Source organism: Antechinus flavipes, chromosome 6, assembly GCF_016432865.1.
Source record: "Antechinus flavipes isolate AdamAnt ecotype Samford, QLD, Australia chromosome 6, AdamAnt_v2, whole genome shotgun sequence".
NCBI classification, from domain to species: domain Eukaryota; kingdom Metazoa; phylum Chordata; class Mammalia; order Dasyuromorphia; family Dasyuridae; genus Antechinus; species Antechinus flavipes.
Window position 1 is genome coordinate 73,209,417 of NC_067403.1, and position 13,600 is coordinate 73,223,016.

Here is a 13,600-nt window from a genome sequence, read left to right on the forward strand (position 1 = left end):
ACAATCCTGTGAGGTAGGTGCTATTATCACCCTCAGATGAGGAAAATGAGGCAGAAGTTAAGTGACTTGACCAATGTCACATATCTTGTAAATGCTTGAAGCAGGATTTGAACTCAGGTCTTCCTCATTTCAAATCCTACACCAGCTGTATGGGTATAAATTAAATATAAGAAGAAATGAAGTAATATCATGTCATGAATTATAATTTCCATTACATGACTTAGTAGGTTTTATATTATGAATGAATTCTTTTTCATTAGTAAATGTTAAAGAGACCAGCTATTCTAGAAAGCAATTTGGAGCGATGCAACTCCCAAATTGATAAACTGTGAATTTGTTTTGACCCACTAATATCTAAAGAGATCAAAGAAAGAAGAAATGGACTTATGCACATGAATATAAGTATACTTATACGCAAAAATATTTATGGCAAACGAATGGGTGTTTATCTACTGGAAAATAGCTATCAAAATAATAGCATATGAATTTAATATGTTATTAACATGCCATAAGAACAATTAAAATATATGGTTAAAAAAAGTCTGACAAGACTTATATGAACTGATGCAGATTAACATACACAGAACAAAGAGAAAGATTTATACAATAACAACAGTGTCAACATAAAAGACTTTAAAAGACTTGAGAACACTGATCAATGCAAGAGTCAATCATTATTTCAGAGAATGAATGGGGAAACTTGATATCAATACATTCATTTTCTGAGAGAGGTGATGGGCTGAGGAAAGTCAAAACATATTTTTGGATATGACAATTGTAGGATTTTTTGACTATGCATATTTGTTACATGGATTTTCTTTTTTTCTTTTCTTTTCTTTTCTTTTCTTTTCTTTTCTTTTCTTTTCTTTTCTTTTCTTTTCTTTTCTTTTCTTTTCTTTTTCATTTGGGAGGAGACAGAGGTGGAAAGGAGAAAAATACCTGTTCATCAAAAATTAAAAAAAAAAAAGAATATTCCTTCCAATTGTAAAGATTAATAATGAAAAAAATGAAACAATTTTTAATGTGGACAAAATACCATGCTTAAAACCCCTGGTTACCTGTACAACTCCAGTTTATTATTTCATTTCTATCATAGTCAAAAAAGTCCTACAATGGTCAAGCACTTTAAAGGATCTAAAGAAAGAGTCAAGTCATCGCGGGAAAATATTATCTAACAAACTTAAAAAAAAAAACCTATTGAAAACCACAGGATTAGCACCCAAGGATCTAGGTAAAATAATCAATCAGTAATGCTTTTTATCCTTTGGGGAGAAAGTAGACCAAAATGTTAATATTCTACTCTGATATTTGTCTGATAGAGGAGCTAAAAGTGTTTATATATTTCAGAGGTAGCAACAAAGATGATACATAAGAAGGAAGTAGAAAGAAAATTAGGATACCAAAGTCTTCTCTTCAAACTTTCTCCCTTTTTCTAACCCAACTTGAGAAAAATATTTTGCTGATGATTAGGTTTACCTAAAAAAGCAATATATTCAACATCATCAGATATTAGTGACTTGACTTTTTAAAATGAATTAATAAGCATTTATTTTCTTTTTGCCTCAATTATCTCCTCCCCAAAAGGAAGAAAATAAAATAAAGTAAAATAAATAAATGAATAAAATAAAGCCCTTATTAAAAATATGCATATTCAAGGAAAACTAATTCCCACATTGGTCATGTTCATATTATGTTTCACCCTGTATTTTGAATACAAAAGATATTTTGTTTTTTAAATATATTACTTCTTTTTTTCTCATTTGGAAAATATTTGTATTAAATTTGTGCCTCATAGAAGTTACTGCTGACTGTGATATCATTCTCAATGTTCTCCTTTAAGACAGATATGAGAGCTTGCACCTCTAGGGCATCGGCTTATATCTATGGATTAAGAACATGTCATATAGTCTTCCGAAAGTAGGATGAGGATATCACAGAGGCAGAGCTAGAAAGGATCCCATAGGCCATGTAGTCTATTATCTCATTTTATAGATGAGAAAACTGAAGCACAGAGGAGGTGGCAGTCCTAAGATCACACAGCTAGTAAGTAATAAACAGGTCCCAATAAAGCTAGGTGGTTCAGTGGTTAAAGTGCCAGGTCTGGAGCCAGGAAGAACTAAGTTCAAATTTGGCCTCTGACACTTATTACCTATGTGACACTGGGCAAGTCACTTATTTTATTTACATCACTTTCACCATCTGAAAATAAGTTGCATTAAGAAATGGCAAAACACTTATCTTTGCTAAGAAAACCCCAAATGGGGTCATGAAAAGTCAGACATGATTAACAGTAAAATTTTTCTATTTTTATTCCATTTTATTCCATTCTTCCATAGGTCCCTCTTCAATTGGATGTGTGACAAATATCATAAGAATATATATGGATCTTGCCAGGGATTTCTGTAAATAATCATCAATTCTTAGAAGGCAGTTTCCACCACACAGTTCTAACATTGAAGATTCATTGTCATGGCGCATGTAAGGGCACTCAAAAACTCATATTTATTCTCACAGAGCCCATCCCAATGAGAATACTCTAATAGTTCTTAAAAGACTTGGATTTTCTTTGAAAGAAAGATGCAAAATGGTGACCTAACCATGGCAGCAAGGTAATTTAGGAACGAGGCAGTACTAAACTCTCAACAAGGATAAGGTAATTTGACAGCTTTTAAATATTGAAGGGACTTGCAAATCTCATTATTAAATTGACCCATGTCTCTAGCCTTCCAAGGGAAATGTCTAAAACCAAAGTAGTTATTCTCTAACACATAAGCAAAACCTTGCTGTTTCATGAGGAAATCAGTTCTCGTCCCAAACACATACTTTAAATTTGGAAAATAATCCCCTTCCACTCTTTCACCCCAAAGAAATTTCCCATTTCAGCCATTGTAGATAAGGAGGGTTATCAAAATTTTGTAATTTCAACCTATAAAGATAGATGAATATCTTTCATTCCTCTAGCCTAAGTGAATAGTGGAAACTGGCTAGAACTATTGATCTCCAATGAATATTTTTGTCTTAAAATCTATTGAACTTTTTTTTGTTTTACTGTCTCAATCTCTTTCTCTGTTTCTCTTCCACTCTTTCTCCATCTCCTCTCTCCCTCCACACTGACACAATGCTCCTAGTAGGTACTTAATTAACACATGGTATCTCATTCACTGTTTGTAACAACATACCTGGAGGATGGTAAATTTTAAGGGTGTCAAATTCACTGAATTGATAGGTATAAAGTGTCTTGAATAGAATGGACATTTAAAATTTTAAAAAAATTCAATATTATAATTGTATAATTGTTATATAGTATATTATATAACACCTGTTATATAATATAAATTATGTAATTGTCATTCAGTTGGGTCTAACTTTTCATGAATCCATTTCTTAGCAAAGATATCGAAAGATCAGAGAGATCTAGAAAGGGCCACAGAGGCCTTCTAATCTACTGCCATTTCTGCTCTGGCTCATTTTATGAGGATGAAACAGTGTTCAATGACTTGCCCAGAGTCACACAGCTAGTAAGTGTCTGAGGCGAGATTTGAACTCGTGGAGATTCAGGCTCAGAGCTCTGTGCCCTCTGGCGCCCCCTGGCTATCCCAATTATATAATTATGGAAACCTAAAACAAAACTGTAACAAATCGGCAAACAGCCATAGTGCTATAGATTGTTACAGGGATATGTGTACATACACATATATAGATACTATATAAAAATCAATGGAACTATCTAGGGGAAAAACCCCTAACTCCAGAATGTGCTGCCCACCAGAGTGACTCACACAGGGCCTCTACTGAAAGTGAATCACATTTCCCAGCTATGTTGACGATCTATAACTTGCCACTATCAGGTTTAAATATTCAGGACTCTGTGATTTTACCATGAAAAGCTATGGTGCAAAAATAAAAGCAGCCTACCAAAATGAACTTACAACAGGAATAAGCCCAACTGGGTCAAAATTAACAGCTGGATTACAGATGAAGGGAAATGATGATTGAGCACATAACTGGGGTATAATCCAAACCACTAATACTTTGAAAGGTCCTTCAGAAATCTAAGGCACCCTCAATTTTTTCCCTCTGGTTTCTAATAAGTCACCAGAACCCCTAATGATACAGGGGTTCCAGAATCTTACTCCTCTCCTTTTTTCCTCACCCCTCTCTTCCCCTTCTCCCCTTTCCTCATCTCCATCTCTGCTTCCTTCTCTGTCTCTCTCGCTCTCCCCCTTTCTTTCACTCTCTCTCTCTCCCTTTCTTCTTCTCTGTTCATTCTCTCTCTCTCTCTTCTCTCTCTCTCTCTCTCTCTTCCTTTCATCCTCTCTGTTTTCAGTCCCTTGTGTGTGTGTGTGTGTGTGTCTATTTCTCTATGTCTCTGTCTGTCTTACTCTCTGTCTTTATCTATCTTTATCTCTGTCTGCCTATCTCTCTTCCTTTCTTCCTTTGTCTTCACTCTCTGTGTCTCTCTATGTCTGCTTGACTCTCTATTTCTATCTGTCTCACTCTATCTCTGTCTGTCTCTCATTGTCTCCCTCTTTCACCCCACTTCTCTCTTCTCTCCCTGTCTCCTTCTTTCCCCTCTCCCCACCCCCCCAATAAATCTAGCTGACTGAGGTCGAGATGTTCTAGGTTCCTTTACCGTTTCTGATCTCTCTATTCAGGACCTCCCCCCTGGGACACTGGTTCAAAGCCCCTCCTACAGAAGCGCTAGCTCCCCAGGATGCTCCCCCTTACCTGCGAGTTCAGCATCTTCAGCCCTGGTCAGAAAGAAGTACAGTTGGTCCAGTTTTTCAGGCAGTTCCTCCAGGGGCGTCTGCATCCAGAAGATGGACCTGATCCCTCCAGCCTCCCTCAAGGCGTGCCACATCTTGAGCAGGGCGAAGAACTCACAAAAGGACTTATGATAACCGTGTTGTAGCATGTCTATACAGATATTCTTTTGGTATGAATTTCGGTAGCTGGGGAACGAGAATCGGGACATTCAGAGGCTCATTTTAATTCTGCAGATCTGCACAACATTGCTTGCCTCAAGTAATTAAAGGCTGACTCATGGGGTGGAGGCAGGAAGAGATCAGAAATCATCAGAAGACATGGAGATCTTGGGCTCTCACATATGTAGTTTAATCACATGTGTAGTTTAAGGGCGACCATTTCAGAGCTCAGGAAACTTAGTAGTTTTGAGTCAGAAGATCTACTTGATTGATACAAATCTCCCAATTACCGTATTTTGGGAAATCGAATGTTTCAAATTATTCCTAAAACAACTGGTGGTTTCTATTGCTCTTCAATTACAATAGATAAAGACACAATCTTAGGGTCAGGAAAAATGGGATTCTGACACCCATTCCTTGTGTGACCCCGTTTGTGTCATTCATGATACAAGTGCTCTAAGATGTCAAGCATCTCCCAATTTATATAGGCAGAAAAGGGTTCTGGATCAGACTCGTAATTTGGCTTCTAAAAGAATTTCTTCTGGAAGTCAAATCACAGGTTGACCCCTCTTCTCCCTTCCAAAAATATTTTTGAAGATCATAATATCTTAGAATCATGGGTTTAAAAATGGAAAGGAACATAGAACTTTTTTTCTTCTTTATGTTAATTTATATCCCCAGTATATGAAAATATTGTCCAAAGGGCATATATATTTTAATGATTCCTCTTATAAAACACCTCAAAAAAATGAGCTGAGGAAAAATTACACATTGGGGCAAAGTCAAATAATATATGTTAGATATATTTTTAAAAAATCCACTAGCTGAGAGGAGGTTCAGTTTTTAAATGTAAGAAATATGAGAGTTATAAGAAATATCATTGCTGTATATTATTTTGCCAGGGTCCTTTTCCTGCTTTCACTTGGGATTAAAGTAATGATGTGACATTTCATAATTGACATATAATTTCAAAAACAAATTATGCATTCAAAAGATATTATGATGAATTAATATAAAATTATTCCACTAAAATATTATATTCACAATGCATAAAAGGATTAATTTATTATATAATTTACAAAAGATAATAATACATAGTTAGATTTCAATTTTCCCCCAAGTCATTATTTATGGGAAGCAACTGAATATTTAGATTAACTGAAATAATACTAGTCTTCATTGTTGCTCTTTCATATCTTCCATTGATACTATTTTCCAAAATACTTTTACATTAATTACATTTATTTTTTTTTTGGTCCTTATGCTTTATCACTTATGGCATTACCAATGTTTATAATTAATTTTCAACTAAATAGGTATTCACAACTGGTAATAAGCAATGTGAAGCTCCAAAAGCCAAAATTAAACTTAATTAATCCATGGAAACTTCATGCACAATAAATGAGAGAAAAATCAGGACAGAAAACGTTTAAACAAATTTAATCAATGAAGTTAATATACTGACTTAATATATTATGTATACAGTAATATATTTCTATGTTATAGCTATTAATGTTATTGTTACTTTAGAATATATACAATAATACATTGCTAATGATACACAGTAAAATATTACATGTTATTTGTTTTCTATATGGTATATTATGTACATTGTTTATATCATTATATTTATATACAATAATAAATGATAGTAATATACTACTACATTATACAATTGCTATATTATGATATAATGATATATTACTATATATTATAATAATATATTGCTATATGTCACTAGGATATATTATATGATTTATATTAGCAATATGCCACTGTAATTATTATAATAATATATTACATTTTAATAGAATTATATTAGTATGATTAACATAGTACATCAATAACATATTACTATATAATACAGTGCATTATACTTTGATTTCAAAAATATTTTCATTATACTTTATAAATTTTTATTTTTGTTAAATGTGTCAAAATCAATATAGTTACCTTTATTTCAATTTGAGATCAGACCTATGCCCTGGATATTAAAATCAAAGTAGCAATAGGAAAAAAAAAACTGGAAGACTATAAATACCTATTCTAAAACCATGTTATTAGAACGTGAGACAGATGCTATTCCTATTTCCCACTTGTCACAAGAGGGTTCCACTGTAATTATGAAAGTAGCAATAAATTTAGTCTTTGAGCAAAATACAGATAACTTTATAAGCATAATCATATAAATGCTGTAAAGCTTAATACTGGTAGTTACAACAAATCAGTTACAACAAAGCATATTTTGCTGTCAAAAATGCAAACTGATAGAAACTTTTCGGAAGGGAAGGTAGTGATATTTAAGAGTCAAAAACAATCATTTTCTTTTAGCCATTTTTCTCATTATTAGGGGTATATCCTAATCTGTTGAAATATGTAATAGCATTATTTACAAATATAAATGTATGGGACATTGTATGGATGTGTGGAAACAATCTAAATATTCATCAGTTAGAGAATGACTGATAAAACTATGGTATTTCATAAATTAAAATGAAATAAGAGGAATATAAAGAAAGTACTTATTTACAATAAAGTTTTAGGGAAAACAAAACAGGACCAGATCTATATCCATTCTCACTATACAAAAAAGATTATACCAAAATCCCATCTTCTATAATAAGTTTTTCCCCCCTCTTAATATCATCTCTATGTTAATAATTTCTTATTCATTCTGTATATAGCTTGTTTTGTACATATCTGTTTGTTTGCTGTCTTCTCTCTCCAGAATAGAATGTAGGTTTCTTGAGGACAGAGGACAGGAACTAAATTTTGCCTTTTTTTTGTATTTCTTGCATTTAACATGTCTTACCTTATACACAGTAGGCATTTAATAGATGTTTACTAACAGACTCATTAAACCTAGATACATAAAAACAATGGGCAAATAGAATACAAAAGGGGCCCCAGGAAACTAATGAGCTATTATAGATATATTGAATTTAGAAATTAATTTTAAGTATAAGTAGATTCAACATAAATCCTATGAGATATTATGTGTAAAAACACTTAGCACAATGTCTAGCACTTAGTAGATGTGTTTATTCCCTTCCCTATTATATCTTTAATCATTTTTGTTAACTAAAGCATAATACATTATTTGAAAAAAGAACAAAATAAAAAAATATATAAATAGAACAGACTGTCAAAAAATTTTAAATTCTATTGAATCTACCACAAATTAATCATTTACTTTGGGCAAGTCATTTTACTTTTCTAAGCCTCAACCTGCTTCTCTGTAAATCTAGATTTTTAAGATCCTTTCTGGCTAAGGGTTTATGAACTATTAATAATGCTTGTTTTTTTTAATATTTGAAAAATATTTCTCAGCAGAATTATATTCTAAGTATATATTGCATTCTGGAAATATCCATACAACATGCACATATGCATGCACACATACACATACCACATATATATGTATATATGTGCATGATGGTTTCTTGTGCTTCATGCACAGTTCCATTAAAAAGCCACCCATGCTGATATGTTTGCAAGAAAGAACAACTGGCAATTCACTGAGCAGGATCTTCTTATTGATTTTTAGTTGAAGCAAACCAGGTAACCATTTATTTTCAAAGAGGTGTTCTACCTTTGTTAAAGATATCAAGACTCTTGGTAAATTAAAAAAAGGGCTTTAATGTCTATAGGTACAATAGAGATTCACAGGTGTTACATTTCAGAGTAGTGAGGCAAGTCCGTTTAATTTTTTTCTCTATTGGAATATGTGATGTTGTTCATAGATTCTTAAGCTAATAAATGATTATCCTTAGTAACAAATATAAAGAAAACCTTCATTCATCGATTTGTTCATCATTCCTCCTTGTTTGTTTTGTTTCCTTTGTTTACTGAGTAAATAAATTTTATCTTTCATCCTTTTTTAAAAGACAAAAACAGAATCATATTTCAATGTAAGATAATGTAGGTATCAGAAGAAGCCTTCCTTCACTTATATCCCTGATCTTGGTGAAATGAAATGAAAATAAGAATTTTGTTGATTAATTATTATAGAAATTGTGAAAGAGATGAATTTATTACATTTTCAGATTCAGATAACCTGCATTCAAATACTTTCCCACTTACTCTACCTATAAGTCATTTCTCTTCTATGTGCCTTAATTTTCTCATCTATAAAATGAGGGTATTGGACAAAGTGATTTCTTATGCACTTCCTGCCCTAAATCCATGCCATTTGTAGTCTTTAAAAGACCTTCTTAATTTAAACATAATTTATACTGCTAGGACAATGCTTTCTTTAGATATTTTTCATGTTATTGTAAACTTGTTATATATCTCTTCTTTTGAAAATAAACCAAAAAAAAAATACTTTAAAAAAGTGAATCTACCCAGTGGAAATAAAACGTGACAGAAGTTATAACTTCATGAAGAGAGTTAGGATGCTGAAAATGTAGCCTCAAAACGAGACATAGGGCCTACTCATCTATGCTACTGCAGACGCCTCAGGCTATATTAGGATAAGGAGCTAGCAACTTTAAAAAGAATTTAGGTGATTTAAGATTGCATAGACTTAAGTGGCCAGGTACAAAATCATCAAATTTATTTTGAGGTACTATTCGGAAACTATATAAACATTTTGAACTTACATCACAGTGACAATCACCAAACATACCAGAGCAAGGAAGCCTGAGGCTAACATGTAAAGCAAAAGTAGACCATTTGGTAGAATTTGAATTGGCCGGCACTCAGATGTTTGAGATTTCTGGAAAACTTGGCAATTCACTGTTAGGTGATCATGCAAACTATTAATCATTGGGCATTTGTTCTTACCAACAACACAAATATTTAAAATAAACATCTTCCCTGCTTTGCGCCAAACTATGAAGATACTTTCAAAAAACAGACAATAGGAATTAAATTTAAATGATTTCCTAAGCATTAAAATTATGATGTTATGATCATATAAGTTTTCTTCTTGAGCTTTTTAAATTTTATAATCATTGACTTATATCTATTGTATTCTACTTTTTTTATTCAAGGCTACTGATTATGGACAAGAAAGGGGTTGGAGATTAGTATCATTCTATCATCCTCCTTCCCCTTTTTTTCTGAGTGGGAAAAAAGTTAGAAATCAGGAGCATGTGTAGAAAATAAGTTAAATTATGTGATTCTATGCCAAAAGCTCAACATCAGGAGTTTATAGCTTAAAACAATGTAGAAAAATGCAAACAAAAGAAGAACATACAGGAAAAAAGCTTACAAATATTTAAAAACATAACCAATTAAAAAGATCAAATCTATAGTGTAGACTATATATTATGGCAGAAAAGGTTTTGTTTGTGTGAAGAGTTAGAAAAATCATTGGCTAACCTTCTATTTCAGGATCAAGTTAGGAGAAAACAATTGTGTACAGAATAGCATCATGGACAAGATAGGATTTAAAACAAAATCCATTGATAGGTTTCATTTTCTGTTTCCTAAACCATGTTTTGTGAGATTCTAGATAAACCCTAAGACTAAATGCAAAGAAAAAGTATTAGTAGAGGGAATTAACTCATCTAGGAAAATCACTATATTAATAAAATTGCAGGTTCAACCTTCTCTATAATAGACATTTCACAACAAGCACCCAAGCAACACCTTTAACACATTGTTTTCCTTGGGCATGGGGGAACACAAAAAGATGAAGAAAACAAGTACCAAAAAATCCCACAACAAGAACCACTGCTGTGAGTTATTAGTTTATCTGTTGACAATAGAAAGAAGCAATGTGTATTCTGACAAAATCTAACAAGGACCCCGTAATAGACCAGAGTTTTATTGACTCTCCATATTGAGATTATTTATATCATTGCAATCTTTATATATATATTACTCTTGTGGCTCTATTTGATTCAGCTTGTAATGAATCATATTAGTCTCATATTTCTAGAAATTTTTCTTTTTTTTTCACAGTATAAAAAAGGAGAGAATTTCAAAGACTATCTTCCATCATTTGAGGAGTCTCTGAATTTCCAATGAAGTCTTTCTAAGTTTGCTAAAAAATTTTTTAAAAAAAGTCTTAATTAAGGTTGAATTTTGTTCACAACGAAAAGTAATATAAGCATAAAAACAGTAGTAAAAGGATCATCTGAGAAATCGTAAGCCAAAAACTTAATTTCTCAGTTGGAGATCCATGTAGAGTACACCCAAAGGACACATACTCAGTTATTCAAATGCTGTTTGCTCATGATATAATTCTTTACAGGGGGAGATGGTTTGATAAGAACTTCATTCTTGATTACACTGTTTCAAAGGCAATGTGATTAAATGCTCTACCTTAACATGGGAAGCATAAAATTATACTTTAACTGACAAAGTTGCCCTGAAAAGATAGTGAATACCTAATTGTGAGTCATGATAATAGTTTTATTCCATTATGTTAATATTTATAACTCACAAGTGGCTTATCTATGCATGAGTTATAACTGTCTTACATTCATATTGTAGGAATAAATGTTATTAGAGTCACCTAAGGGATAATTACTTTGACTCTTAAATTAATACTTAAATAGCTTCAGTTAATATAATTTCTGGGGAAAAGTCACTCACTATTCCTATCCTCACACATTCAGTATAATATGAGTTGCTGTGTCATTTGTATAAAGAAAAGAGAATCACAGGAAATCTGGGAGACAAGCATATAAATACGAGATTACAAATTTGTATGTACATGTATATGTATATGTGTGTGTGAATATTTTAAGCAAAAACTGAAACAAATGTTTACTTTCTCTAATGATACAAATGTGTCATTACAGAAGGAAGAAGCTAGAGAATTAATATTTTGATTAATTCTAAAAAACATTTACTTCAAATATAAATAAACTTAAATGAATTATTCTAAAAATACTCATTTTTTAAAAAAAATCACATTTTTATTTTAACAAAGTATTAGAATTTATGCAGTGATTATGACATGATTGACTGTATTATTTCTACGTTGCATTATATGAGTGCCTATGAATACTCAATTTGCTCCAAAATGTAATTTTAAAAAAGTTTCAAAAAAAAAAGTATACCTTTTAATGGAATTGTAAAGCTTAATCAAGGAGTTGAAATGGTCTCTGGGGGCATCTACTGGAAATTTAGCAAAACTGCAGTCATATCATGCAAAATAGCACAAATGTTATTTTTAATTGATACACAAATAACATGACAATGCAGCTTATTTAAAGTTGAGTAAATTATTCTACTGGATTAATTTGTCAGAAAACAAATGTTTGCCAATATATTTGGAAGGAACCCCAACTCTCTTTTGCAGTCAAAAAATTTTCATTTTAGGGCACGTTGCTTAAATAATTTATTTTCTTTCTGTTTTGCTAAGTATGTTAAAGATTTTATAAATATGCATGTACTATTCAGACTATATCAGATAAGTATGTTACATAATACATATACATGATGCTTTTAAGATATGATAGTTTCTATAAAAGCATTTCATTTTACATTTCAGTATATCCAATTATAATAATTTAGCTTGTATCCACTGGTTATTTTTTGTCATTATGAATTAAATATTCTAACTCATATGAACAAAATTACTTGTATTTTAAAGATGATATACCAGCAAGCGATTAGCATTTTACATAGTATAGCTACATATATCTAAAATTAATCATTCAGACAGATAATATCTTCAATTTTCCATAAACATTTTATGGGGATTTCATTGAAGAATAATGAAGATATACAGTTTCTGCATCATAGTAGCAGATAATCTAAGTCTTTACATATGTAGCTATAAACTCAAATGATAGCTTTTTAAATAAAATGAAATCAATTTAAGGTTGAATGAATAATACATATTTTAAAATTCCTTAAATTTTTGTCCTTTCTGAAATGTTTGTATATCTTAAGAGAATCCCCAAACCTAATATAGTGTTAGAGATGTGCCTATTAAAACATTAAGATAGTGTTAAAAAACAAAATGACATGAATGCCTTATTTCATTGTGATTTAATGAAAACTTCATAATAATGATATTAAAACATTGTATACTTTAACATTTCCTCTAAATATCATTGATTTTAAACTTGAGTATCTTCTAATTGATGGTTTATTTTTATCTGTTGGATTTTGGCAAAAATCATTAAAAATAAAATATATTACTGTCCAAATGAACAGAACATTTTGAAAATGGTAATGCTTCAATAATGAACAAAATTTCTTTTTTTTTTTTTTTTTTTACATTCTGGCAAAGTCTACTCTGAAATTATTTTATCATAATGCTGCTTGTTTCTATACTGGGTATGATTTATTACCTAAGCTAATTATATCTTGAATCCAGGGCATTAAAAATGACAAACTTTTTTTTTAGATTTGTTGAAATAGTAATTTTGAATACATATAACTAAAACATTCCAATAAAGAATATTTATTTTCACTCTTTTGTTCATTTATTGACATTGATTTATTTTATATTTCAGTACTTATAAAGATCTGATATGCATGTGGAAACAATTTGTTATTTGTGAAGAATCAAGAGATTTGTTTATAGACAATGAAAGTGAAAACTATCACAAAAATTGTTTATTAAAAATTGAATAAGCATATATACTGCATCTATTGAAAAGCAATTTGAAAAACAAATTTCACAAAAAGATCCACCTGCTATTTCTTCTATAATTCTAACAATAGTAATGAAAAGGAAAAGAAGACATATTTCTCTGTATTTA

At 31.2% G+C, this 13,600-nt stretch overlaps 1 protein-coding gene across 3 annotated transcripts in view; it reads right to left on the reverse strand.

Annotated features, from left to right (window-relative positions):
* TTC29 (tetratricopeptide repeat domain 29) overlaps nt 1-13,600 on the reverse strand; it is a 271,305-nt gene that overhangs the window by 194,845 nt on the left and 62,860 nt on the right. For all 3 annotated transcript variants that reach the window (XM_051964925.1, XM_051964926.1, XM_051964924.1), the window contains exon 5: nt 4,729-4,952. In XM_051964925.1, coding sequence (XP_051820885.1) covers nt 4,729-4,952 — 224 coding nt within the window. The remainder of the gene's footprint in view (nt 1-4,728; nt 4,953-13,600) is intronic.